The sequence below is a fragment of the Rhinatrema bivittatum genome, chromosome 2 (assembly GCF_901001135.1).
Source record: "Rhinatrema bivittatum chromosome 2, aRhiBiv1.1, whole genome shotgun sequence".
In the NCBI taxonomy this organism is placed as follows: domain Eukaryota; kingdom Metazoa; phylum Chordata; class Amphibia; order Gymnophiona; family Rhinatrematidae; genus Rhinatrema; species Rhinatrema bivittatum.
The window spans coordinates 741,986,312-742,011,793 of NC_042616.1; the positions used below are offsets into that span (position 1 = coordinate 741,986,312).

The 25,482-nt window shown below is 42.0% G+C and overlaps 1 protein-coding gene across 1 annotated transcript in view; it reads right to left on the reverse strand.

The window, feature by feature from the left end:
- CSMD3 (CUB and Sushi multiple domains 3) overlaps window positions 1–25,482 on the reverse strand; it is a 3,551,396-nt gene that overhangs the window by 501,826 nt on the left and 3,024,088 nt on the right. The window contains 2 exon segments of the mRNA XM_029591914.1: window positions 9,723–9,917; window positions 23,216–23,401. Coding sequence (XP_029447774.1) covers window positions 9,723–9,917; window positions 23,216–23,401 — 381 coding nt within the window.

Here is a 25,482-nt window from a genome sequence, read left to right on the forward strand (position 1 = left end):
AATTAGGGGGAGGGGAGGAGTCAGGGGCAGGGAGGGGAGGAATCGGGGCGGGGAGGGGGGCTTTGCTGCCGGCGACAATGTTACTAATATTAAGTTGGCAGTAGTTCACCAAATAGCACCACCTTTCACTGTGGCGCTATTTGGTGCGAAAGCTGACAGCCAGCATATTGCCATGGTGTGAAGGCTGTGGGCTTTCACAGGCCCGCCCCCCCCCCGTTTTCGCAGGATTCCTCATTCTGCGCAGAATGATGAATCCAGGCTAAGTGGATTTCCACACCAAACAAAAATGTTTTGTGCATGGAAAAAGGAGGTATTTGAAAATTGCCACACTATCTGCACATAAAAGAATGTGGCAGTGACAGTACACACCAACTTTAATGCCAGAGCAAGGAGGCATTCCTTGAGGCAGGATCAGAGAAAGCTTAATACTTACGTGGGTACACATACAGTTATAATTGCATGCGTACACCTAATTATAAAAATTTTGCTGTAAAATGTGCCCACACAAATAACAGGTAAAGGGTCTGGGTGCATATTTTTTCTTTACCCAATTCTCAAAGGGAAAGCTTTGGCACTGGGCCTGCCTCCATTGTTTCCAGCTGTGGACAGCCAAAAAAGAGTTTAAAAATCCTGTCCCCAGCAGATGGAAAGTTGGTAGGGCAAGGGCAGGATGGCCCACCCCATTCCAACACATAATGAAAAATTGTCATGTGTCATTGACTTAGCCTAACTTCAGGCTCTTGCCAGAAAAATAAATGATTATGAGGCTTTAGAAGCCAATTAGGAGGCAAAGCTCTTCCCACTGAGAAGGTATCTCTGGAGGAAGCAAATAGAAGTTTGAAGCAATAAGTGCCTGTGTAGAGTAAAAGAAGACAATCAATCAATGTTATCTGTATTTTGTGCTTTTGATAACATTCTTCAAAAAATCTTAAAGTTTAGATTTTCTACTTGGGTAAGCCTTGTTTACTTTAAGTCTGATTGCACACATCTGCTACAGATCCTTTTTGATAGGTACAATATTTTAAATAAAGTAATGATATGCATATTCTAAAAAAAATGTCATGGTATCACAGCAGGAATTATGTGAAATGACATATTCTAATGCATTTGGATGTTGCTTTGCCTACAGCAAATGCACTTCTGGATAGCGCAACCTGATACAGCATTTCACAGTATTCTTTGTATCTTATCATGTCAACTAATCTGTTTATGCACAGTACTCTACATTTGGGTATCTACAAATATAATATGGTATTTCAAGCAAGTGAAGTTTGTACCAGATGACACTGTAGTACTAAAAAACAACATTTAAACATGTATAACAAAAATGGATTAAATCAAATTAATTTTGAACTTTAATATATACAGTACATTCTAATGATTAAATAAACACTAGAAAAATATTCTGTGTTAGAAAGCAGATTGACACCAAATGTGCCATATAAACTTAATATAAATAGACCCATGGCACAAATGCACCATATAAACTTAATATAAATAAGAGCAATGCATTTTTATTTTTCTAAAGTTCTGTGAGAAATTCACTTATTTCAATGAAGCTTTTTGCAGTAGGATTAGGAGACAGCGTGAAATAGTACGGATTAGAGAAAGTCTTTAAAATAAATAAAAATAGAAAAATAGAAATGAGGGCAGATAAACACCAATTGGTCCATCCAGTTTACCCAGCAAGTTACTCATGGTAGAAATGGACACGCCATGCACATTTCCTGGGAGCTTATGTTAAGGACTATAAATGTCTCTCTGTGCAGTTAACCCCAAACCTTCTATTAAGGATTATAACCCATTATGTGTAAGTTACCCCTAACCTTTCTGTTAAAAGTAAGCAACTGCCACTCTGTGCGGTTAACCCTATATACCCCTTTTTCCATTTCCAATATCTAGCATCTAGGAATCTCCAATGTTTATCCCATGCCTTTTTTAAATCATTTACTGTTTTCAACCTCACTACTTCTTCTGGGAGGGCATTCCAGGCATCACAACCCTCCCTGTGAAGAATTATTTCCTGATGTTGGTTCGAAATCATCCCCCTTGATGTTTTCATTTTATGACCCCTAGTTCTACAGTTTCATTTCCATCATGCCCAGCATTTCCGTGTTTCCAGTAAGTTACCACCCTCCTAGGCATGAGACCGCGCCTCCTGCAGTCTCTTAAAGAGCCCACATCACCGGAAATTACTTTCAGCTGCTTGGATGACCTCAGAGCTCAGGGAGTATATATGGAGGCTTCCTTTTCCTGTTCTTTGACTTTGCAACAAGTCTGCTTGCTTCAGTGAGTTCTCTGTACCTTTGATGCTCTTATTCCTGGTTCCTGACTGTCTCTCCGAGTCCTGCACCTGCCTATCCGAGCCCTGTACCCGTTATTCTTTCTGCAGCTTCTGGACTGATTCTCTGGCTTGGACCTCTGACTGGCGATTGGCGACTCTCTGGCTTTGGACTTCAGACCGGCAACTGACGATTCTCTGGCTGTGGACTTCGGACTGGCAATTGGCGATTCTCTGGCTTTGGACCTCAGACCTCAGACTGGTGATTCTCTGGCGTTTGACCTAGGACTCGACTTCAACAAACCTTCCATCTTCCCAAGGGCCCACCTAAGACCAAGCAGCTTGGGTCTCTGAGGGCTCAACCCAGGGTGACCTCGGGCCTCCAGTGGTGAAGCTCCTGTCAGCCCTCGCTTCAGCCCAGCCTCAACTCCTGATGGTAGGAACCTGTGGGAGTTCGCTTCATCAGGTAGTACCAACTACCCCGGGGCAAAGGGGCACATCTCCTTGGCCCTCATTACATCTGCTCCAACAAATGGTAATGGAACCAAAGGGTGAGGAAGTAACACTTGACTCTCGACGATAATATCTCTAATGTGCATGTAGATACTCATCTGAGCACTAGTGATAGTGTAGCCAGGATAGAGAGATGTCATACGAAGATCCAAGCTTTGAATTTCAAAAATACAGACTTTGTCAAAATGGGAACATACCTGAAGGAACAGCTAGAAGACTGGGAGAAAATGGGTGAGGTAGAGCAATAGTGGGCCAAATTAAAATGATCTATTACAAAGGCAAGAAATCTATATGTTCGAAATGTAAACAAAAGTAAGATGATAAAGAAACTGATCTGGCTCTCACAGGAGCTGGATGAAACAATAAACACAAAAAGAAATGCATTCAAGAAGTACAAAGGATCCCAAACAGAGGAGCACAGAGAAGCATACCTGGGGTAGCAGAGAAAGACAAGGAAATAAATCAAGAAAGGAAAAGGTCAAAAGAAAGAAAGGATTATCAAAGAGGTAGAGCGGCATGACAAGACATTTTTCTGATATATCAGAGAAAGGAAGAAAGCCCGAGGAAATATAATGAAATTGATAGGTGACATGGAGCAATATGTGGAGAAAGATGAAGAAATAGTGGAAATTAGGGATGTGCAGACAAAAAGTTTATGTTCATAAGTCCATAAGTTGAAAAGGGGGGGTCAATTTCAGTCAATATGGACATATGGAGAATTCCATAAGTTGAGTCTATGTCCATACATGCACCGGTTCCCTAAATAAATATTTACAACCCCTCACCCTCCTTAATCCACCCCCCAAGACTTACCAAAATTCCCTGGTGGTCCAGCGGGGAGTCGGAAGCCATTCCTCTATTCCTTTGCGAGGAGCACGTGACGTCCGCGTCACGTCGGAGTGACGCGGCTGTCACGTGGTCCCACCGCGGTTCCGCTCCCGGACCCCTCGTTGGACACAAAACGGAACTAGCACTACAAGGAGCAAGTGTCCCAGATTTACCCACCAGAACACTGGTAACCTTACCCTCCCTTCCTCCTTCCCACTGGCAGGAGAAGAGCATCACTTCTTATCTGTATGCACTGCCTCTCACAATTTCAATCCATGTTTGAATGTATGGGGCCCTGCTGCAGGATCAGCCCCTTATCACTCTTTCAGATGTCAGATAAAAGCCGGCAGAATGAGGAAAACACAGGTAAAAAGTGCTACTCCTCTCCTTCCAGTGGAAAAAAGGGGAGGGTTAGGATCAGGCAAACTTTGTTTTTGTGTGCCATAAGGATTGAGCAAACTTGAAAGTGGGCCACAAAATAAAAAAAAGGTATGGGAGCACTGCTGTAGCTCATAAAAGCCAGTTTCAATTGAGATGAAATCCCAAAGGAAACTGCCCAGCTGAAAAAAAGAAAAGAAACTGAATTGGAACATGCTCTTTTAAATTATTTAAGAATTGCTGCTAATCATTTTGTAAAATGAGGCAGACAAATATTACAGCATATATTTTATATTATATATTATTTTTCACCAGAACATTCAACTGATGTTTTAATTCCAAAATAAATCGTGATTTAGCTGTCTTTCAACTGCAGTTTTTCATGGTTGCTTTATTCTATTTTAAATGATCTTATAAAGATTAGGACTCAAAAGGCATATTAATGTGTGCTCAGACATTATTTATTTATTTTTTATAACTTTTCATTTAGAAAGACATTATTTTATCCCCATGGCTCATTGTTACAGCTGTAGTCTCCTCCAAAGGTCTCGTATTTATTATAGCTCTGAATTAATGGCAAGCATCCTTTTGAAGCTTACACGTACAGCATGCATCTGTCAGTACTTTCTGACAGAAATATTACTGTAGCTGCAACATTCATACAGAGAGTGGGGCTTTGGACTGCCTAGCATGGCATATATTTTCAAACAGTAGAAATCATAAAGGTGAATACGTATATAACTCTCACGAGAAGATCAGGAAGAGATGTCACTGTTCCCTGTTCTCTGCAGTCTGATTCACAGCAGTTCAGGCAGTTATGCCCATTCATATTTGAACTGGGAGATCAAAATTACAACATCCTCATTACCTTAACAGCAGCAAACTCTTTAAAATATCTTGAGCTGTGTACATTATTGGCATTTTGCATTCTGCACCTAATGATTTTGGTTGTGTTGTGACATTGTTTGTACATTTTCTCTGATAGTAATTTGAATATAAATACTTCAAGCGGTATGACAAAGTGAAAAGAAAAAGAAAGAAATAAGAAAAAGCTTTGTTATCCATCCTTTTTTCTATTGAAATACTGTGTTGATTCAAAGCAGCACAACAGTAAAAGTCAGACATAATAACTCTAGACTGTGGTAAATCCCCAAAGTAGATCCTGTAAAGTAGTAGAACTGCTATGCATTCCCCATGGTGAATCCATAAATTACCAATGGAAATCAAATCATAAATTAGATGCTGTCACTATACCAACTTTACCATTCATCTATTTATCTATTATACCCATTTCTATAGCTGCTAATTGTTAATTGCAGAGATTCAGTACTTTATAGGGATGTGAATCGTTTTTTAACGATTAAAATTATCGTCCGATAATGTTTATATCGTCTTAAATCGTTATAGAACACGATACAATAGAAATTCTAACGATTTATCGTTAAAAATCGTTAAATCGTGTTAGTGCGCACTAACTCGAGTTAGTGCGCACTAACTCCCCGTTAGTGCGCACTAACTGAAAATGATACAAATAAACACTTTCCAGGTCACTGAAGGTCAGTTAGGAATGAATATGTGTTCCTATTGGCTGGCTGCCCTCTTATCTATTGATGTTACCAAGGTTACCACTGAGGTGATGGTTGGGGGGATGGGAAATGGAACTGGAAACTAACGAACACCAACAGAAAATGAAACAAAGTGTTCACACTTCCCAGGTCAGTAAAGGTCACTTAGGAATGAATATGTATGTATGTATTCCTATTGGCTGGCTGTGCTCTTATCTATTGATGTTACCAAGGCTAACACTGAGGTAATGGTTGGGGGGATGTGAAATGGAACAGTTGGAAGCTTGACAAAAAAAGTAATGTAATGATCAGCACTCACGTGACTAGAACTTGTTTGTTTATTATTTTTGTTAGCAGGCACCTGAAATGCTAGTGCATGTTGAATTTGCCAATCACTGTGCATTTTAGAAAGGTGGTCCTGGCTGGAACTGTACACAGTTCAAATATATGTAATTGATTGTTGGTAAGTGTATTTTTTAAGTAGCCACACTGGCACCAGTATGTTTACTTTTCCTCCTACTTAACTCACTAGCTCAGCTTTGTAAGAAGGGCTTCTCTGCTTGTGTGTTGTTTTTGTTTGGTGTGAGGAGAGCAGAAACATCAGATCTTTATTCAATCTACTACAGTCATCTCTTACAGTGCCCTATCCCTATTAATACCAGGAGTGTTGTGATCTTCCTGCACACAGTGCCCTAACCCTGATACCAGTCTGAGACAGCTCCCTCCCTGCATTACTAGTGAAAGGCTGGCTTCACAGACAGGGGGGAGCTGCCTGACCCTCACTCCTGACTTCCCCCATGTCCCAGCTAGTGAATGGTGTGTGGGTGAGGGGGGGGGGAGGATGGTGAAGTCTGAGACAGCTCCCTCCTGCATTACTAGTGAGAGGCTGGCTTCACAGACAGGGGGGGAGCTGCCTGACCCTCACTCCTGACTTCCCCCATGTCCCAGCTAGTGAATGGTGTGTGGGTGAGGGGGGGGGGGAGGATGGTGAAGTCTGAGACAGCTCCCTCCCTGCATTACTAGTGAGAGGCTGGCTTCACAGACAGGGGGGAGCTGCCTGTCCCTCACTCCTGACTTCCCCCATGTCCCAGCCAGTGAATGGTGTGTGGGTGAGGGGGGGGGGTGGATGGTGAGGTCTGAGGACAGCTCCCTCCCTGCATTACTAGTGAGAGGCTGGCTTCACAGACAGGGGGGAGCTGCCTGACCCTCACTCCTGACTTCCCCCATGTCCCAGCTAGTGAATGGTGTGTGGGTAAGGGGGGGGGGGGGGGGGATGGTGAAGTCTGAGACAGCTCCCTCCCTGCATTACTAGTGAGAGGCTGGCTTCACAGACAGGGGGGAGCTGCCTGACCCTCACTCCTCCGGGGTATTGTGATCTTCCTGCACACAGTGCCCTATCCCTGATACCAGGGGTGTTGTGATCTTCCTGCATGCAGTGCCCTATCCCTATTAATACCAGGAGTGTTGTGATCTTCCTGCATGCAGTGCCCTATCCCTATTAATACCAGGAGTGTTGTGATCTTCCTGCATGCAGTGCCCTATCCCTATTAATACCAGGAGTGTTGTGATCTTCCTGCATGCAGTGCCCTATCCCTGATACCGGGATGTGTGCAAGAAGATCACAACACCCCCGGTATCAGGAATAGGGCACTGTGTGCAGGAAGATCACAACACCCCCAGTATCAGGAATAGGGCACTGTGTGCAGGAAGATCACAACACCCCTGGTATTAGGGATAGGGCACTGTGTGCAGGAAGATCACAACACTCCTGGTATTAATAGGGATAGGGCACTGTGTGCAGGAAGATCACAATACCCCTGGTATCAGGGTTAGGGCACAAGTTCTAGTCACATTGACTGATCACATTACTTGTTTTGTCAAGCTACCAACTGTTTCCATTTCCCATCCCCCATATACTGTCAGTAGGAAACTTGGTAACATGAATAAATAAGAGGGCAGCCAATAGGAATACATATTCATTCCTAAACTGACCTTAACTGACCTGAAAAGTGTCAAATTGTATCATTTTCAGTTAGTGCGCACTAACTCCCAGTTAGTGCGCACTAACTCCCAGTTAGTGCGCACTAACTCGAGTTAGTGCGCACTAATCGGAAAAAACGATTTTTAACGATTTTTTAACTAAAAAATCGTGCCTAAGACGATTTTCTTGCCCTGTCACACGATTTCTATCGTTAAGACGATATGGAAAACGATTCACATCCCTAGTACTTTAGTTTACATATAGAAAAGCGAACAGATTTCTTCTACTTACAGTTATAACACTAGCTCTGATGTGAAAAGTTTGATTGAAATTACACATTTTTTTAATATAAAAAAGCTAGATTTATTCAGCTGCTTAGTAACATGGATTTAGGATAATTACAATAAAAAATTGTTAAATTATTTATTTTAAGTAAAATGGGTCAGACATGCCTTGTATACATACAGACTTAGTAAGACCAATGGAAGGATTTAAAATCTTGCCATGCTGATAACATTTTATCCAGCTAACTCAGGGGGTCATTTATCAAAGGCTTATTGCACGCAATACTGCCATATCACGTGCGATAAGCCTCTATTGCATGTGAAAAGGACCTTTTAGCATGTGATAGCATGCAAATTGGGGGAGGGGAGGATGCAGAGTCAGTGGTGTCTTTGCTGCCGGCAATAATGTTACTAACATTATCATCAGCAGTAGTGCACCGAATAGCACCACCTTTCACAGTGGCGCTATTTGGTACAAAAGCTGTGAGGGTCAGGAGGGTCCCCCAAGACTTGCCAAAAGTCCCTGGTGGCCCAGCGGGGGTCCAGGAGCCACCTCCTGCACTCAGGCCGTCGGCTGCCAGTAATCAACATGGCGCCAATAGTCTTTGCCCTTACTATGTCAATGGGGCTACCTGTGCCATTGGTCAGCCCCTGTCACATGGTAGGAGCACAATATGGCACTGGCCATCCATTGCTCCTAACATGTGACAGGGGCCGACCAATGGCACCGGTAGCCCCTGTGACATAGTAAGCTCAAAGGCTATTGGCACCATTTTGAATACCGGCAGCCGAAAGTTTGAGTGCAGGAGATGGCTCCCGGACCCCCCGCTTGACCACCAGTGAGTTTTGGTAAGTCTTGGGGGGGTCAGGAGGGTTTCGGAGCGGCCTCGGAGGGAACGGGTAGCGCGCGCAGGCCTCAGCGCGTGCAATTTGCACAAATGTGTACCCCCTTGCGCACACCAACCCCGGATTTTATAAGATATGCATGGCTATGCGTGTATCTTATAAAATCCAGCGTACTTTTGTTCGTGCCTGGTGCGCGAACAAAAGTACGCGTGTGCACTCTTTTTTAAAATGTACCCATTAGTGTATCTGCTCTATGTATATTTTTAAATGAAAAATGAATATATTCCTTACATTAGGAAAAAGGATGAGAGCTCCTTCTAGTTGAGCCTATTTCCACTTAGTTTCTATTGTGTCTTTTTTCATTTTGATATACCACATGGCTTATTACACATAAAATGGCAAAGAACTCATACCACACAGATGATTTCTAAAGAAGAAGTTCAAATATTGCCAAACTGGCTTGCAAATTTCTACAAAACTGGCTTGCATATTTTCTTTTTCATTTTTAGTTCACGTAAGTTGTAGCAGTGATGGCACAAGATTTGAGGAATCAGAACAAATGGGGCACTAAAATTTCTCATTTGAAGAAAGGATTCAGACTAGCACTCCTGTTTTATGGTTCTATTGAACCAATAGAGCAGGAATAGGTAACTGCAGTCCTCAAGTTCTTCAGACAGGTCTGGTTTGTAGATTATCCATAATTAATATGCATGAGATATATTTGTATGCACTGCCTCCAATGTATTCAAATATATATCTTAAATATTAATTGTAGATATCCTGAATACTAGACTGCTTTGCAGCACTCAAGGACCAGAGTTGCTACCCCTGGAATAGCGGACAAAAGAGAAAAACCTGTATGTAGTAAATACATGTAAACTGAAGCAGTTAGATTTTTAAAGCCCTTTTATGGAATTTCAGTCTGGATATGCATGTAGGCATTGCATTAAAGAATCAGTTGAAACACTTCACTGCTATAAAAAAATGTTTGCATTTTTAATGTTCCAGATATACGTTTGTTTGATGCTGGTTTATTATATACTTACTTTGGCAGTGTGGTCTTTCAGTTCTCCAACTCCAGGTTCCATTAGCAAGACACTCAATTGATGCTGGTCCTAATCTATAATAACCTGGGTCACAGCTAAACACAACCTTGGTTTTGTACTCATAATGTGAGCCATTCACTATGCGCCATCTTCCATGTTCCAATGTAAAAGAATTGATACTTGCACAAGTAACAACTTTAAAAAAAAGAAAAAGAAAAGACTTATAGGCTCATAGAGTATTCATAATCTTATTAAACATCAGCATGTTAATTTAATTGAATTTTGCATGTTTGTTTTAATAATATTGATGTAGATTAATTTGTAAGCACACATAGGAGCCAACCTTTCAAAATGACTGGGGGTACTAAAGTCAATATAAATTACCCGTCCCTGGACAAAGTAAAGGAGTTTGCTTAGAATTGGGGAGGGTGCTCAAGCACTCACTGTATCCACAGAGCTGGCACCTATATAAGCAGAGCATAAAGTTAGAAATAACAGAGGTAATGGTAATGCAGAGGACATGGGTTCAATTCCCAAGTTATGTCTTCTGCTCCTTAGACTAGCTAGGGCTGCAGATGCTGTGGAGGTGGCCTTCACATCTAGAGCTGTCAACTGGCTCCAGATTTTCAGGACCAACTGATCCAACTTTGGTTTTACCCCACTGACTGCATGGACTTGTACTGTTGCTTTTCTTAGAGACAATCAGAAGTGACATCAGAGCTGCAATTGCCTACAGGCAATGGGATAAATCCAAGAGTGGATCAACCTGTCCTGAAAAGATGGAGCCAGCTGGTAACCCTATTCACAGCCCCTGGGGGAGGGAGTCCAAGTCATCATACAATGGCAATAACTAGTGGCCAGATTTAGGTCCCAGAATTGCAAGGTTCTGGAAGGCGCCTTGATGCATGTCCTCTAAACATGCTGCTGTGATGACTGGGAAGGGAATTATACTGTAAAACTAGGGAAAAAAAAAATCCTCCAGCCCTTGCTCCAATTGAAGAGGAAATCCAAAGAAGCAGGAGGAAGACTGCCTGGCTCTGCCAAAAAGAAAATATCAGAGAAGCTGTAGCAGCTGTTATGACAAGGCAAATAATTCTGGCTTTAATTCTGTAAAATGTGGTGTACAAAAAATAAATCAGCCATTTGAGTAATTCTCCATAGGTCAGAGCCAAATATTCCTTGAGCCAATTATTCAGTATGTCAAAAAACATTGTGGGCCAAATATCTCTACCTAGTCCACTATATATGCAGATCAAGAATTTTGCATACTCAAAGACTCATAATAACAAAATACCTTGTAAAACCACCTGGATAATAAGCAATACAAGGGAATGGGGATCATATTTCAGGAGACTCAGAATGTCACTCACTAAATTGTTGAAGGTCATATGCATTATGAAAATACTTTTTTTTACTGTGGACAGCACTGGATTAACCATTGCTGATCAAGCCAAGAAGTACATTTTTTCTCATCAATAGTTTTTAATTTTTGCTCAGTTATCTCCATTCTAGCAACTATTCACTTGTCATTAACAATTATGAGGCCGATGCAAAACAGCGCGCTCAGCCAAGCACACTTTTTAAACTATGGTTGGATGTGCGATTTGGATGCGCGTCCACAGCCCCTTATGTTATAAGGGGATTAGTGCATCCAAAATGCACATCCAACCAGTGGCAAATGCATGATGATGAGAACTGTTAGTTATTCACCCCTGATCTAAAAAGATTGTGAGCCTGACCCGCACATTTTTATGCTCAGAAATTAATGCCTGCCCAGAGCAGGCATTAATTTCTGAACAGCCCAAAAAGTTGTATAGAAAAGCAAAAAATACTGCTTTTTTGTACATCCTCTGACTTAATATCGTAATGATATTAAGTTGTAGAAACCAAAAAGTTTAAAAGGTTTAAAAAAAATATATAATGCCTGTGCTCAAATTAGGGAAAATTATGCTCAATTAACCAGCGTTTATTTTCCTAACCTGTGAACTCTAATAAAATTAAGCATCCATTTTCCTAACCCGCTGACAGCCTACTAGGGATGTGCAGACCAAAAGTTTATGTTCATAAGTCCATAAGTCGAAAGGGGGTCCCATTTGCGGTCAATATGGACATATGGAGAATTCCATAAGTTGAGTCTATGTCCATACGTGCAAATAAAAATTTAAACCCCTCACCCTCCTTAATCCCCCCCCCCAAGACTTACCAAAACTCCCTGGTGGTCGAGTGGGAAGTCAGGACGCCATTTGTGAACTCCTTTGCGAGGAGCACGTGACGTCGGCGTCACGTGATTCCCCGCGGGTTCGCTCCGGGACCCTCGTTCGACCCAAAAGGAACTTTTGGCCAGCATGGGGGGGGCCTCCTGACCCCCCCAAGCTGGCCAAAAGTTCCTTTTGGGTCGAACGAGGGTCCCGGAGCGAACCCGCGGGGAATCACGTGACGCCGACGTCACGTGCTCCTCGCAAAGGAGTTCACAAATGGCGTCCTGACTCCCTGCTGTACCACCAGGGAGTTTTGGTAAGTCTTGGGGGGGGGGGGGTTAAGGAGGGTGAGGGTTTAAATTTTTATTTAGGATCAACGATCGCAATTTCCAACTTATTCAACATAGCTATGTTGAATAAGTTGGAAATCCGATCGTTTTCGCCTCATCACTTTTTTAAGTTAAAAAACAAATATAAGTTGCATTTTACCTATAAGTTCAAAACGAATGCACACCCCTACAGCCTACCTCTCCTGGGTATCCTCTGCCAAGGAGGCACTAGGGCCAATTGCATGCCCCTAGTGCCTCCTTGGCAGTGTGATCCCTCATTTAAATATTGCATCATGCACCCAGGAGAGGTGTCTGGGCGCGCATTATAAAAGTGGGCACTTATCACTGAGCGCCCGTTTTCCGGGCTCATTTATTGCATCAGCCCTAGAGGAGCCACATGTACAATACTTGATAATCTATGTTATGTTAATGCAATGGAATCTAAGTTAAATTCACCATTCACTGTGAAATACATTCCCATATATTTTGGAGACAAGACTATAGAATGAAGATGACTAAAGATAAAATAAACATTTTTTAAAGATGAATGAATTAAGTTATCATCTTTCATGGCTTTTAAAATCCAATTTATTTTCATAATTTTATGGGGCAAGTCACACTTGACTTTACATGGTTCACTGTCCTTAAAGGATTTAAATGGTTAGCACCCTTAATTCTCCATTGACAAGCAAGGCTGTATTAGCCATGACACATGAGTGAAGTCATTTTGGCAGCGCCGAACAGACCTTTTTCTCTTAGCTCATAGAGTTTTTGCTCTTCGGAACATACATGGGAATTCCCATGTGCAAGCTGCCTCGTGAGCCCTTCAATTTTTTTTGTCTGAGCTTCTGCACTTATATGTAGCCTCTTTTTCCAAATTGTTTGGTACTTCATGGTTTCTTTCTTTCTTTCTTTATCGTAACTTGCTTTGAGTTGCCTCATGAGTTGACTCATTGCTTCAAGAAACCCTCAGCACCTATTTTCAGTACTATTTAAAAAAAGAAAGAACATTGTAATATCTCCATCTTCAAGAAGGCCACATCCAGTGACTTCAAGGACAGCATATGTGGTGAGAAGATGTCTATCATCGACGGTCAAAATATTTGTTACAAATGCCTGTGGCCAGACCATGACACAGCTAACTGTTATGAGTGTTGCTAGTTGTCACCAAGATCCCAGAGTAACATGGTCTGGAAGATGGAAGAACATCATAGGTTAATGAAAAACTGGAGTCATTCCTCCTTTTGGAGTGGGACCTTCATAGGCTCCCTGTATTTTGAATTGAGCAGGAACTCCTAAACGAAAGATCCTCCTTCTGTAGCACCAGTTTTAAAATGTGTCACTCCTCTGGAGTTGAGCAAAGTGCAGAAGTACCATGAACCCTTCGCAGGCCCCCATGGGAGCTTGTGATGCATAAGAAAAAGAAATGCCATGCATTAGAACTAGCAGCAGGGTTAGCACCACCTAAACTGAGTTTGGGGTCAGTTTCTTTGATGCACCCAGCGCTATTGATGCATCGGAACTCGGCATCATTGATGCACCAGGCCCTAGGACCATTGAAGCATTGATTATCAGTGCCGTTGATGCACAAACCCTTGGCACCTTCGATGCGCCAGGCCTCAGTATGCATGTCCTCATTGACACTTTGAGATTCAATTCAGCTGACAGCTGTTTTCTCCATCAGTATGTCAGAATTGGATCTATTGCTGCTCCACACCCCAACACAACTGGAGCACCAGTCCTTAGCTCCATTGGTGAATTCATTTAATTTATTAATATTTTATATTCCGCCTGTAAAGCATGTTATCCAGGCAGTAGTACAGAGAATATAAACATTCAAAATAAAACAATTATAATCATACAATAAAACAAATTAATCCAACATACTAAGCAAGTATAAGAAAATCTACAAAACATCACAACAACAACACTAGTAGCAGAGAACTGAGCATTATATAATAAATCCCAATTTAAGCTAAGTGTAACATACTATATGCCATATACCAGGCAGAACCTCTCAGAAAACTTACATTGAAAAAGTTAATCCTGGTTTCAAAACCTGCATTTGAGGCAGGAATAATCATCAAGAGTCCCTGATGGTGATTCACTACATTTAACTCTCTCCATCTCAATATCCTTCTCTCCAAACAATCTCCTCAAACAAGGACTTCATCTGGAGACACCAGATTCAAGATGTATCATGATGCCTCTGGTCTCCAAGCATCTATAAGTCAGTTGACCCAGGAGAGGGCTCTGTCCTGAATTCCATTAGGATCTTCTCAAAATGATGAACCTATACTGGTGTTGAAAGAGGATGTCTCTTTCTTAACTCTTGGTCAGAGGGCACACCATAAACCAAGTAATGGAATTGATGAAAACTTTTTTTTGCCTCACTGGCAGCTATGGGAAAGACATCCTTAAACATTTTTTGTCCAGAATAACAGATTTCTTCTCTCATGGGGAGTCCCTTTTGCCTCCACATCTCCCATCAGAAGTCCCCATTTGGTGGATCTAGCCACCAACTATCCCTCTCTGTGGAGGAATCTAGCCAGTCTAAGGAAGGAACATGGAACACCATTATCTGGAGCATGCCCCAGGTGATATGCCCATCGGTCGCAGATGGCTGCTACCGCTGTTTATCACCTCCTTCTTTTCAGTTTGAATCCGATGGGAAGACTTGCAGCCTCTGCCAGCTATCATCAGCCTGCCTACCATTCCCGGGCCTCCCTGGATGCTGCGGACACTGCCGACTGCCATCTTGCCCTCAGAATCCCCTAGGCACGCGTGAACGGGCCAGTCTTAAGCACGTCATGGAAGGAACCTCAGGAGTATCCCCTCTGGATGACGTCATCCTCCCAGGACATTTAAGCCAGCTGGCCCTGCCTACCTATGATTTGGCAATGAGTTATTTCATTGCTGAATCTGCTTCGCTCACTACAGACCTCCCATTCCAGTTCCTGCTACTTTGGCATGAGACGCCAACATTGGCAGATCTACACTGGCTGCCGATTGAACAAAGAATCCAATACAAAGCACTATGTTTGATACAGAAGCTCATCTATGATGACAAAGCAGAGTGGCTTAATACCGCTCTTCGCTTGCACGTGCCGCAGAGAAATCTTAGAGCTCAAATCAGGCTTTGTTAACTGTTCCATCAATGAAAACAGCACGGTTGACGCAGGTTAGAGACTGAGCTTTGTCTTTAGCAGGGCATAAGTTACATAGAAACATAGAAATGACGGCAGAAGAAGACTAAACGGCCCATCCAATCTGCCCAGCAAGCTTCACACTTTTTTTTTTTCCTCATACTTATCTTTTACTCTTGGCTCTTAGTAACCTTTTGGTTCTATTTCCCTTCCACCCCCACCATTAATGCAGAGAGCAGTGTTGGAGCTGCATCTAAGTGAAATATCTAGCTTAATTAGTTAGGGGTAGTAACCGCCGCAATAAGCAAGCTTATTTGTTTACCCAGACTATGTAGCTGGATATGCATTGAAAGTGAAGTATCAGACATTCTCCCCTGCCATTGAAGCAGAGAGCTATGCTGGATATGTGGGCAGTGGAGAATTTTTATAACAAACTGGTAAGGTTCTTACATGGCTATCCTCAGAGGTTTTAAACTTTAAATATGTATTTAATTACTTATTGGCTGACTTTATAGATGTCAGTGGGTGTATAGAGATCCCCAGAGTCTTTTACACACTTGGGGGTGGATTTTAAAAGGGTTACGCATGTATCCCTGAAAACCTGCTCCTGCATGTGCCGAGCCTATTTTGCATAGGCCTGACTATGCGCGCAAGCCCTGGGATGCATGTAAGTCCCAGGGCTTGAAAAAATAAGCAGGGTGTGGGCAGGGCGGTCCAGGAGCAGGGTGTGGGTGTGGCCAGAGACCTCTCCACTGCTGCTGGGGCTGGCGCGCGCAACCTACACCTGCCCAGAGGCAGGCGTAAATAAAAAAATAAAGGTGGGGAGGGATTTAGATAGGGCTGGGGGGGCAGGTTAGATAGGGGAAGGGAGTGGAAGGTGGGGGGGCTAGAGGAAACAGGGAAAGCCATCGGGGCTCCCCTAGAGCTCGGTGCACACAAGTGCAAAAGTGTACACCCCCTTGTGTGCACCGACCCCGGAATTTATAACATGAGCGCAGCTGCGCGCGCATGTTTTAAAATTGGGCATAGATTTCTGTGCGCCGGGGTGCGTGCACAAATCTACGCCCGCGCATAGGTACGAATATCTGGCCCTTGGGTCATCCTTGTCTGATCTGATCTGCCCCTTTTATACATGTGAGCTTCCAAATTCATGGGGCCTCCTTTGTGTGAAATTTTGGGGTCAAGTAATGGAACAGTATTTTTCCCAGCAGTATTTTACTGTCAGGGAAAATACCATGGCTCAGTAGATGACTTCCTTAGATTGTAAGCATTCTCGGGTGAGGGAAATATTACAATACCTAAATGTAATCCACTCTAAAATATAATGAAAGAAGGAAAATAAATTAGTTCTGACTTTTGCAATGTTTCTTCCCATAGAAGCCTTCCCAAGATACAGACTGCCGAACCCTGGATTCTGGGGTTGTGACGCTACTACTACTGAGCTAAAGATCCCAGACAGCCTCTAATTAATAAAAATTAATCAGAGTCAGATTCAAAGCAATCTGAAGCAGAATGTGGTTGATTGAAAAGACCTAAGTCAAATATTAACGTTTTTGAAATTGGACTTCAATCAGATCAAAGAAGGTTCCTCCCATCACTCCTTATGAGCATATTGTTAATTAGGGATGTGCAATCTTTTTTCCCGAATTAGGCAATGTCAACGAAATTGCCTAATTTGAATGGTTCGGGAGAACCGAAAAACGATTGCATTTTTTCCAAAATTCCCAATAGTGCGCACTAACTCTAAAATTGGGACCCCCCCAAAAAAAAACCCAAACCATGGGAAAAATGCAATTCCCACAGGGGGGCTCCGAAACAAAGCCCAACACAAAATTTTTACCTGAAGCACATCTCTTTTGTTAATCAGTTTTCTATGAAAACAGGGGAGTCATATAACCTGTGCATAGTCTTCACTCCACGTGATGGCACTGGTGTTGATTATGATGTCCCAGCCGCTGGCAGCTCCAGAGTCATAGTGTCCAATCTTTGCCATTATAGTTAAAAGTACAAATAACTCACAAATTATTTAAAGATATGTTAAAGACTTGGCTTTTTGAGCAAGCATTTGGCAAATAGAAGGAAGATAAGAAATGAAAGGATGCACGTGTTAGAAATTAAGAAAGAGTAGTAGGACTATACCTTGTACAGAAGATGGTGTTAGTATTCATTTATTATTTTTAACATTTTATAATTTTTAATGTTTTAGTGCTTTTATATATTTTAGATTTTATGAAAGCATTTTATAATTTTTAATGTTTTAGTGCTTTTATATATTTTAGATTTTATGAAAGAGTCTAGGAATCTTATATATTAATTGAATTTAGATTTATTAAATGAAGCTTTGTAATCGCTTTTAGATTTTGGCACTTTTAATTGTTGTTCTTAGTATGTTTTAATGATTTAATATTATTTTATGTGCCTTATTGTGAACCGTTATGATGGTAAACTACTTAATAACGGTATATAAAAGCTATTAAATAAATAAATAAATAAATGCCCAGTCCTCGGGGACCCTTCCTTGTCTCTGCTATCCACTCCTCAGAGGGCCTTTCGCCTTGGACTACTGCTTGCCCTGTTCCCCAGGGCAAGCAGTAACCCCTGTAACCTTCGCTACTGTGAGTACCTCTGCTCTACGGACCACTACTGTACCATCTCTAGTGATGAATCCTCATCGGTGTACCCCGCACTGTGGACCACTACCCGTGTCATCTCTTAGTGAGGAGCCATCATCGGTGTACCCCACCCTGCAGACCACTACCGTATCATCTCTTCTGAGGACTCTTCACTGGTGTGCTCTGCTCCACGGACCACTACACAGATCTCTACTGAGGAGCCTCAATGGTGTACCCTGCTCCATGGACCATTGTCATATCTTCACTACAGAGGTATTCCCCTTGGGTATACCCCATTACACAGACTCTGTGTCTTTCTCCTGAACTCCCCACTTTTCAGGCAGTGCCTCTCTATCTCTCTATCTCTCTAATAAAGACTCTATTCCACAGCTGTATCTGACATCCACTGAGACCTTGCCTCCCGATGGTGAGGCTCACAGGGCTCCTCCCTGTGGGCTGTACCATCTCTCACCTCAGCCCAGGGCCCACATACCTACAAATCCTAACACCAGGACTATTCCCCTCCAAAATGATGAGGACCAACCTTGATTGACTTAATCATCACTGGGGTCATGGGTTAGTGTACCTTCACCTTTTAGTTCTGAAGAATGATCTTTGGGTTCTCTATGATCTGCCAACTGATCCACTTGTGCATTCTTCACCACCAAGACCTATTGTACTCCAAATTAATGTACAAAGTGGATAAGGTATTGGTGTTCAAAAAGGAAAAGGACCCCATACCAAGGTCTTTAGACTTCTCCAAATTCTGGAAATTGTATCTGAGCCTGCAGCAATCCTGATTCACTCAATCTTAAGTTATTTACAAACAAGAATGTGGGAGAATCTTGCATCCTGTTCCCCATTAGCCAGGAAACTGAATCTCAAATACAGAGTTCATCAAATCCCAGGGTTTGGGGTAATCTAGCTGCCACACTAGTCAATGATAGTAGACTCAGTGCTGAAACAGGTTAAGAAGACCATGATCTTTGCAAACACCTCACCAGGCAAGAACCCTAGGGGTAGATTTTCAGAGCCCTGCTCGCCTAAATCCGCCCAAACCCGGGCGGATTTAGGCGAGCAGGGCCCTGCGCGCCGGGAAGCCTATTTTACATAGGCCTCCCGGCGCGCGCAGAGCCCCGGGACTCGCGTAAGTCCCGGGGTTCTCGGAGGGGGGCGTGTCGGGGGGCGGGCCCGGTCGTCGCGGCGTTCCGGGGGCGTGTCGGCAGCGTTTTGGGGGCGGGTACGGGGGCGTGGCTACGGCTCGGGGGCGTGGCCGCGCCCTCCGTACCCGCCCCCAGGTCGCGGCCCGGCGCGCAGCAGGCCCGCTGGCGCGCGGGGATTTACGTCTCCCTCCGGGAGGCGTAAATCACCCGACAAAGGTAAGGGGGGGGTGTAGACAGGGCCGGGCGGGTGGGTTAGGTAGGGGAAGGGAGGGGAAGGTGAGGGGAGGGCAAAGGAAAGTTCCCTTCTAGGCCGCTCCGATTTCGGAGCGGCCTAGGAGGGAACGGGGGTAGGCTGCGCGGCTCGGCGCGCGCAGGCTATACGAAATCGATAGCCTTGCGCGCGCCGATCCAGGATTTTAGCCGATACGCGCGACTACGCGCGTATCTACTAAAATCCAGCGTACTTTTGTTTGCGCCTGGAGCGCAAACAAAAGTAGGCTGTTCGCGCTCGTCTGAAAATCTACCCCCTAGTCTGTTAGCTAATTTTAGAAAAAAGGTCTTTTAGAGCTTGATTGTCAATTAGGGATGTGAATCGTTTTTCTAATGAATTGAAATATCGTACGATATTTCTAAATTCATTAATATATCGGGTTAAAAAAAGAAATGATCACTTTTCCCCCAAAATTTTCATAAAAATTGTTTTTTGGGTTAGTGCGCGCTAACTCATGTTAGCAAGCACTAACAAAAAAAACATTTATTTTTGTTATTTTTTGTTACTTTTTGCTATTTTTGTTAGTCCGCGCTAACTCCCGTTAGCACACACTAACCCGAAAAATGATTTTTCACTAAAAAAAAAAAAGGGGATCTGCGGGAAAATGAGATTTTCCTGCGGCCAGATGATCCCAAAAGCGGGAAAGATCGGGCACCCAATTCACATCCCTATTCTCAATGCTGATATCATAGTCCACCATTCCTATATGGTGTTATATTTACACAATTGTATTGAGAAGCTGAAGCCTGTAATAGAGCTGCTTGACAGAAATCTGGCAGACTATCAGCGGACTCCTCTGGTGGTGGTGAAGTGTAAATGTCATCTTCTCTGCTCAGTGTATGAATCATTTTTCAGTGCAGCAGCCACTGGAAAACACTGGATTGCTTGTTTGAGAGCCATCAGATTGTATGAGGAAATTCATGACAAATTGGCTGATGTGCCCTGATCTGGTAACAATCTCTTTGGAGACAAGGTCAGGGAAACAGTTGCTCAAATTAAGGAGCTGCATGCTGCCATCCAATATCTCAACAATCTTCTTCTTCTAGATGTTCTTAAATGATTCTCTTCGAGAGGTATCCTTTCTATCAATTTCAGCAGTATCATGCACCACCACCAACAATTTACAGCTTGCGGATGTCAGTACAAAAAACATCAGCTGAGGACACCATAATAAACCCAGCCTAAGTCTGGGTTTAGTTTTGACCACACTTAACCTTCAAGCTCTGACCCTTCCAGTAAAGGGGATAATACACTTTTTCCTGGTGGAAAGCCAACAAGACCATGAGGTACTCAAAACTTTAGAGCCTGTTTACCATTTGTTTGGCTTTCAATCTGGATTTGTCTCACTCACCTAGCTCTGTCTTGAGATGGAGTCACCTCTCAGCCAAATGGATATAGACTCTGTTCCTCCCAAAGATCATGGCAAGGGGTTCTACTCCCACTATTTCCTCATCCCCAAGAAGGGGAGATATAACTTGTTCTGGATTTATGAAGACTGAACAAAAGTGTGCCATGAAAGAAGTTCAAAATGAGTTCCATCCTCACCATCCTGCCCTTCATTTAAGCAGGAGACTGAATGTGCACCCTAGATCTGAAAGATTAATTTGCTCATATACTACTCCATAACTTCTATTGGAAATACCATAATTTTGTAGTGGAGTCCTTTCATTACCAATACAATATTTTCCCTTTCAGCCTCTCGGCAGCCCCAACAGTCTTCACAAAATGCCTAGTGGTAGGCAACAGCTCATCTTCATAGTCAATGTTGGACTCCCTGCAGAAGACATCTCTTTCAATCACTATCCATGCCATCAATTTGAATAAGGGATGGTTTGGATGATATAGACAACCCTCCTCTTGAGTTAGCAAGGTCGGATCAGATCCCAGAAGAATCAGAAGGATGATTGACAATTTGGCAAGGTAAGAAAACCACACTTTTCTGGATCACACTGGAAGAAAAGGATCAGGTGCGCCCAGTCCTTAAGTACCTTCTGCACTGTTCTCACAACCAACGGAAGTGATAGTAATGCATACAGCAGATCTGCATCTTACTTGATCAGAAAAGCATCCACTTCAGATCATTTGGCACCATCAGATGACATAACCCACATGACATGGCTAATTAAACCTGCTGTCCAGAGAAAACCCCATTTATGGAAATCAAACTTGCTCTATCATGCTGTATTTCTATTTCAAGACCACCTTTCCAATTTTAGCTCAAGGCAGTTTGAAATATTTTTTCAGGTATGTTAAATCCCTGCTCAAAATACTTTCTTATCTAAGTGGATACCTAAAGCAACAGGACATATAGGCCTGGATGTTTCTCTCTATCCTGATTTTGGAAGCAAGCAGGTTAGTATCGACTTTATATATCTTAGAGATTGGTGCATAGCATTTCACTTACATGCCGGTCAATTAACCCGGGCAGCGTGGGCACAGAAGAACAAAACGGGTTACTTACCTGCATGTAGGTTAACTGTTATGTCACCAATCTCTAAAATTTATAAAAGTCAATACTAACCTGATTGTTTCCAAAAAGGAGGAGAGAGAAAAACATAGTGAACTTTATAAACTCACAAGCACAATGATCTATGGACGCTATCTTTTGATACTATTGGAGGATTCATATTCCCATATAGAAGATTTTTTTAAAACAAATAAAAATCCAAAAAAAGTCAAAATGCAATATAAAATTTTGGTATGATTTAGTATTAAAATAGTTATTAACCACTAAAAACAGTATGGTGTATATTCAGCAGGTGAGAGGAAAAGTCTCTTCGCTGTTTAGAACTCACCGGACAAACCTTAGCCAGTTAAACGAGCATGCCTGAATTGCAAACTTAAATCTAGCTGGCTATTCTTGTGCTCTGGGACACAGCAATGAACTATACTCCCAACCTCTGAAGCTTGATTACTTGCCATAATCCCTTACCCACCTCCCTCTCCCAACTCCCTAAGATGCTATCACTTTTTGCAGCCCTTCCCAACTCCCTGAAGGATCCTCTCTTTCTCCTTCCAGAGCTGTGATAACTTGTTACAGGAATATTCCATTTCTCTTCCCTAGAACTGTGATCACCTGAAAGACATCCCACTGATTCATTACTCCACTCTTACCTAGATCAATTTCTTAACCTTAGGAAGACTCAGTTGAAAGGCTTGGAGGCACAGGAGAGAGTATGTTCTACCTGCCTTAGGCATGCAAAATTCAAATTGATAATGTTCAAATAGATTTATATCCACATATCTTCCTAAGTTTGGGGTGGGTTACAAGTAAAGAATACATAACAAATAAAATCATAAACAGAGCAAAAATGGAACACCATAATTAGCCGCAGAATCCATGGCTTCAAGGGTGCATATAGAAAGGGTGACAGAATCAGTTCTGTACAGCTAACCTGGCTGTACTATGTCCTATGTACAGACAGATTGAGGTTGAAAATGAATCTAAACTTGTCTGGCTAAAACATAGCCAGTTAGATTTAAGCAGGTTTTCTTTAGAAAATGAACATTTAGATCATGGGTTCTCAAACCAGTCCTTGTGACACAGCTAGCCAGTCAGATTTTCAGGATATCCACAAGAATATGCACAAGGTAGATTTGCATATGATGGAGGCAATGTATGCAAATTTACCTCATGCATATTAATTGCAAATGATTTAATAGAAAAATGTATATATATATTACTACTACTTTGGAACTGAACATCTTTCAGTAAGATAAACAAATATTGTAATTCTTATTGTAATCACAATGGAATTTCTAAACATTGCTTACCTACACAACGAGGTGTTTTATTATGATTGCTCCATGTACCATCTGGCTGACATACTGCAGTAGTGAGTTCCTTAGATGACAGTTTATAGCCATCATTGCAAAAATAAGTAACACTGGTACCTACTAAATAATCTGTAGTTAATATTCCACCATTTAAGGGAGCTTTAGGAATTCCACAAGAGATTGCTGAAATATAAATAAAATAAATTAGATAATTAATGCCATTTATTAGAAGGTGCACCACACACAAAAAGTACTCCTTGTACACACAGATGATTTATAGCTTCTAGAACAGTGGTGGTGAACTGAGGTTTTCAGGATAACACAATAAATATGCATGAGATATATTGTAATTCAATGGAGACAGGGTAATGCAAATATAAAACAGCATATCATGCAGGAGAAGAAAGTGTCAGTAGTTTTGCTCACAGGTCATCAAAAATGGAGCCATATGAGATATATACTTTTTAAAGACTAATTCAGGATCTTTGACAATAACAATAGTAACAGTAATAACAATAATATATTATTTATTTTATACCTTCCCATAAATGACTAAAGCATGTTAAAGAAATTGTGTATAATATTAAGAATAAAAAACTCAATACAATATATAAAACTGTTCACTGCAAATACAAATTCAATATAATAGCACATAGAAATCATTCAAAAAGAAAAAAAATAGGCTTATTTAGCCATACAAATATAGACTCATCTCTAAAATCAATCCACAACATAAAACCAATGTTTCCAATGGAATCTAATACATTAAAACCCCTTCTGAATATATAATAATCAACCTAATATACCTCATAAAATCATATGTATTATCCCAACACATCTAGTTATACATCCATTACAAGTCTTACTTCTGCAAGGGAAATGTATTTACATCAATTCTTTATACCTATCATTAGTCTACACCTATAGACAACTTTGACAAGAAATCAAAAGGGCTAGGTAAATAGTCACAACATAGAGACAGTGCAAACACATTCCCTCTGTCTAGTTTTTGCTAGGCATACCTCTTTAAGTGAAGGCATTACTAGTAGAGCATTGGAACCAGATCTTAATACCTAATATAACAGTTATCAGTAAAAATGGTTGGATCTGCACAAGTGAAACTTCATTTATTTAAAGGCAGCATCTGTATAGCTCTAAAGACAGTGAGGTAAATTTTAAGATGCGTGTGTGGGTGCACATGTGTGTGTTTGCCGGCATGCGCCAATGGCCATGGCCATTTTATAACATATTCACATTTATGCGCACATGTTATAAAATAGCCTGGACATGCATACATGTGCGCCCCAGTTTATATGCACACATGAAGTTATGGGCAAATGCCGCCCTGGACCATATAGGTAGGGGTTTTATTACATATGTATGCTGATGCTAGAGCCCATTTTCAGAGTTTCTTCCCAGTTTGCTCAGTTAACCAACTGACCTTCCTAACCCCTTTGTTAGTTTGCTACCTTTTAGCTTATTAGACCAGACCCCTAAACCTCGCTAAGTTGCCTCTATTTTTTTTATTTTTTTACACACTATCCATAGCAGAAATAAAGTTCCTTATCCCTATCAATTAAAAAGCAGAATGAAAATACAAACAAAAAACAAACTTTGAAATGTTTGCATGGTAATGCCAGACAATCTGGACAATCTGGATGCCGCCTCACTAACCGGCCACACAATGTTCGTGCAGTACCAGCAGTATGGACACTTCAAGCTTGTCATTAACCAGTGAGATTTTAATAGCTCCCAATGGGAGAATAGGAACAGGGCCATTTTGAAAATGATACATTGAAAGTGTATAGTGCCTGTGCACTCACCAAGCTTTAGGGCTGGTGCATTGTTTGCCGTCACAAGATTTGCAGGCCTCTGATCATGGGGTGAAAAAGCCAAGAGCCCTGGGCCAATGGCCTGCAGATGCAACTGTACAAGACACTTGTCATGGCAGTGATGCTCCCCCCCCCCCCATGTATTTGCCATTTGCCACAAACACATAGCTAGAGATGGAATATAGAAAGAAGTGTCTCTCTTATCTATCAGCCAACCATCACTATACAGGCTATTCTCAAATTTTCAAAGTGGCCCGATTGGCTAAGTATAAAGGAATCATGTGCAGCTCCTGGATTCCTGGCCAACCACATCGAGGATGCACATTCAAGCATCACAGACTACTTGAAAGTTAAAGGAGTGGACGAGCTTTCTGTTGCAGTACATCTCCTCCCTGGCACGGGGTGGAATGATGGCTATGTGAGTACAGTCGA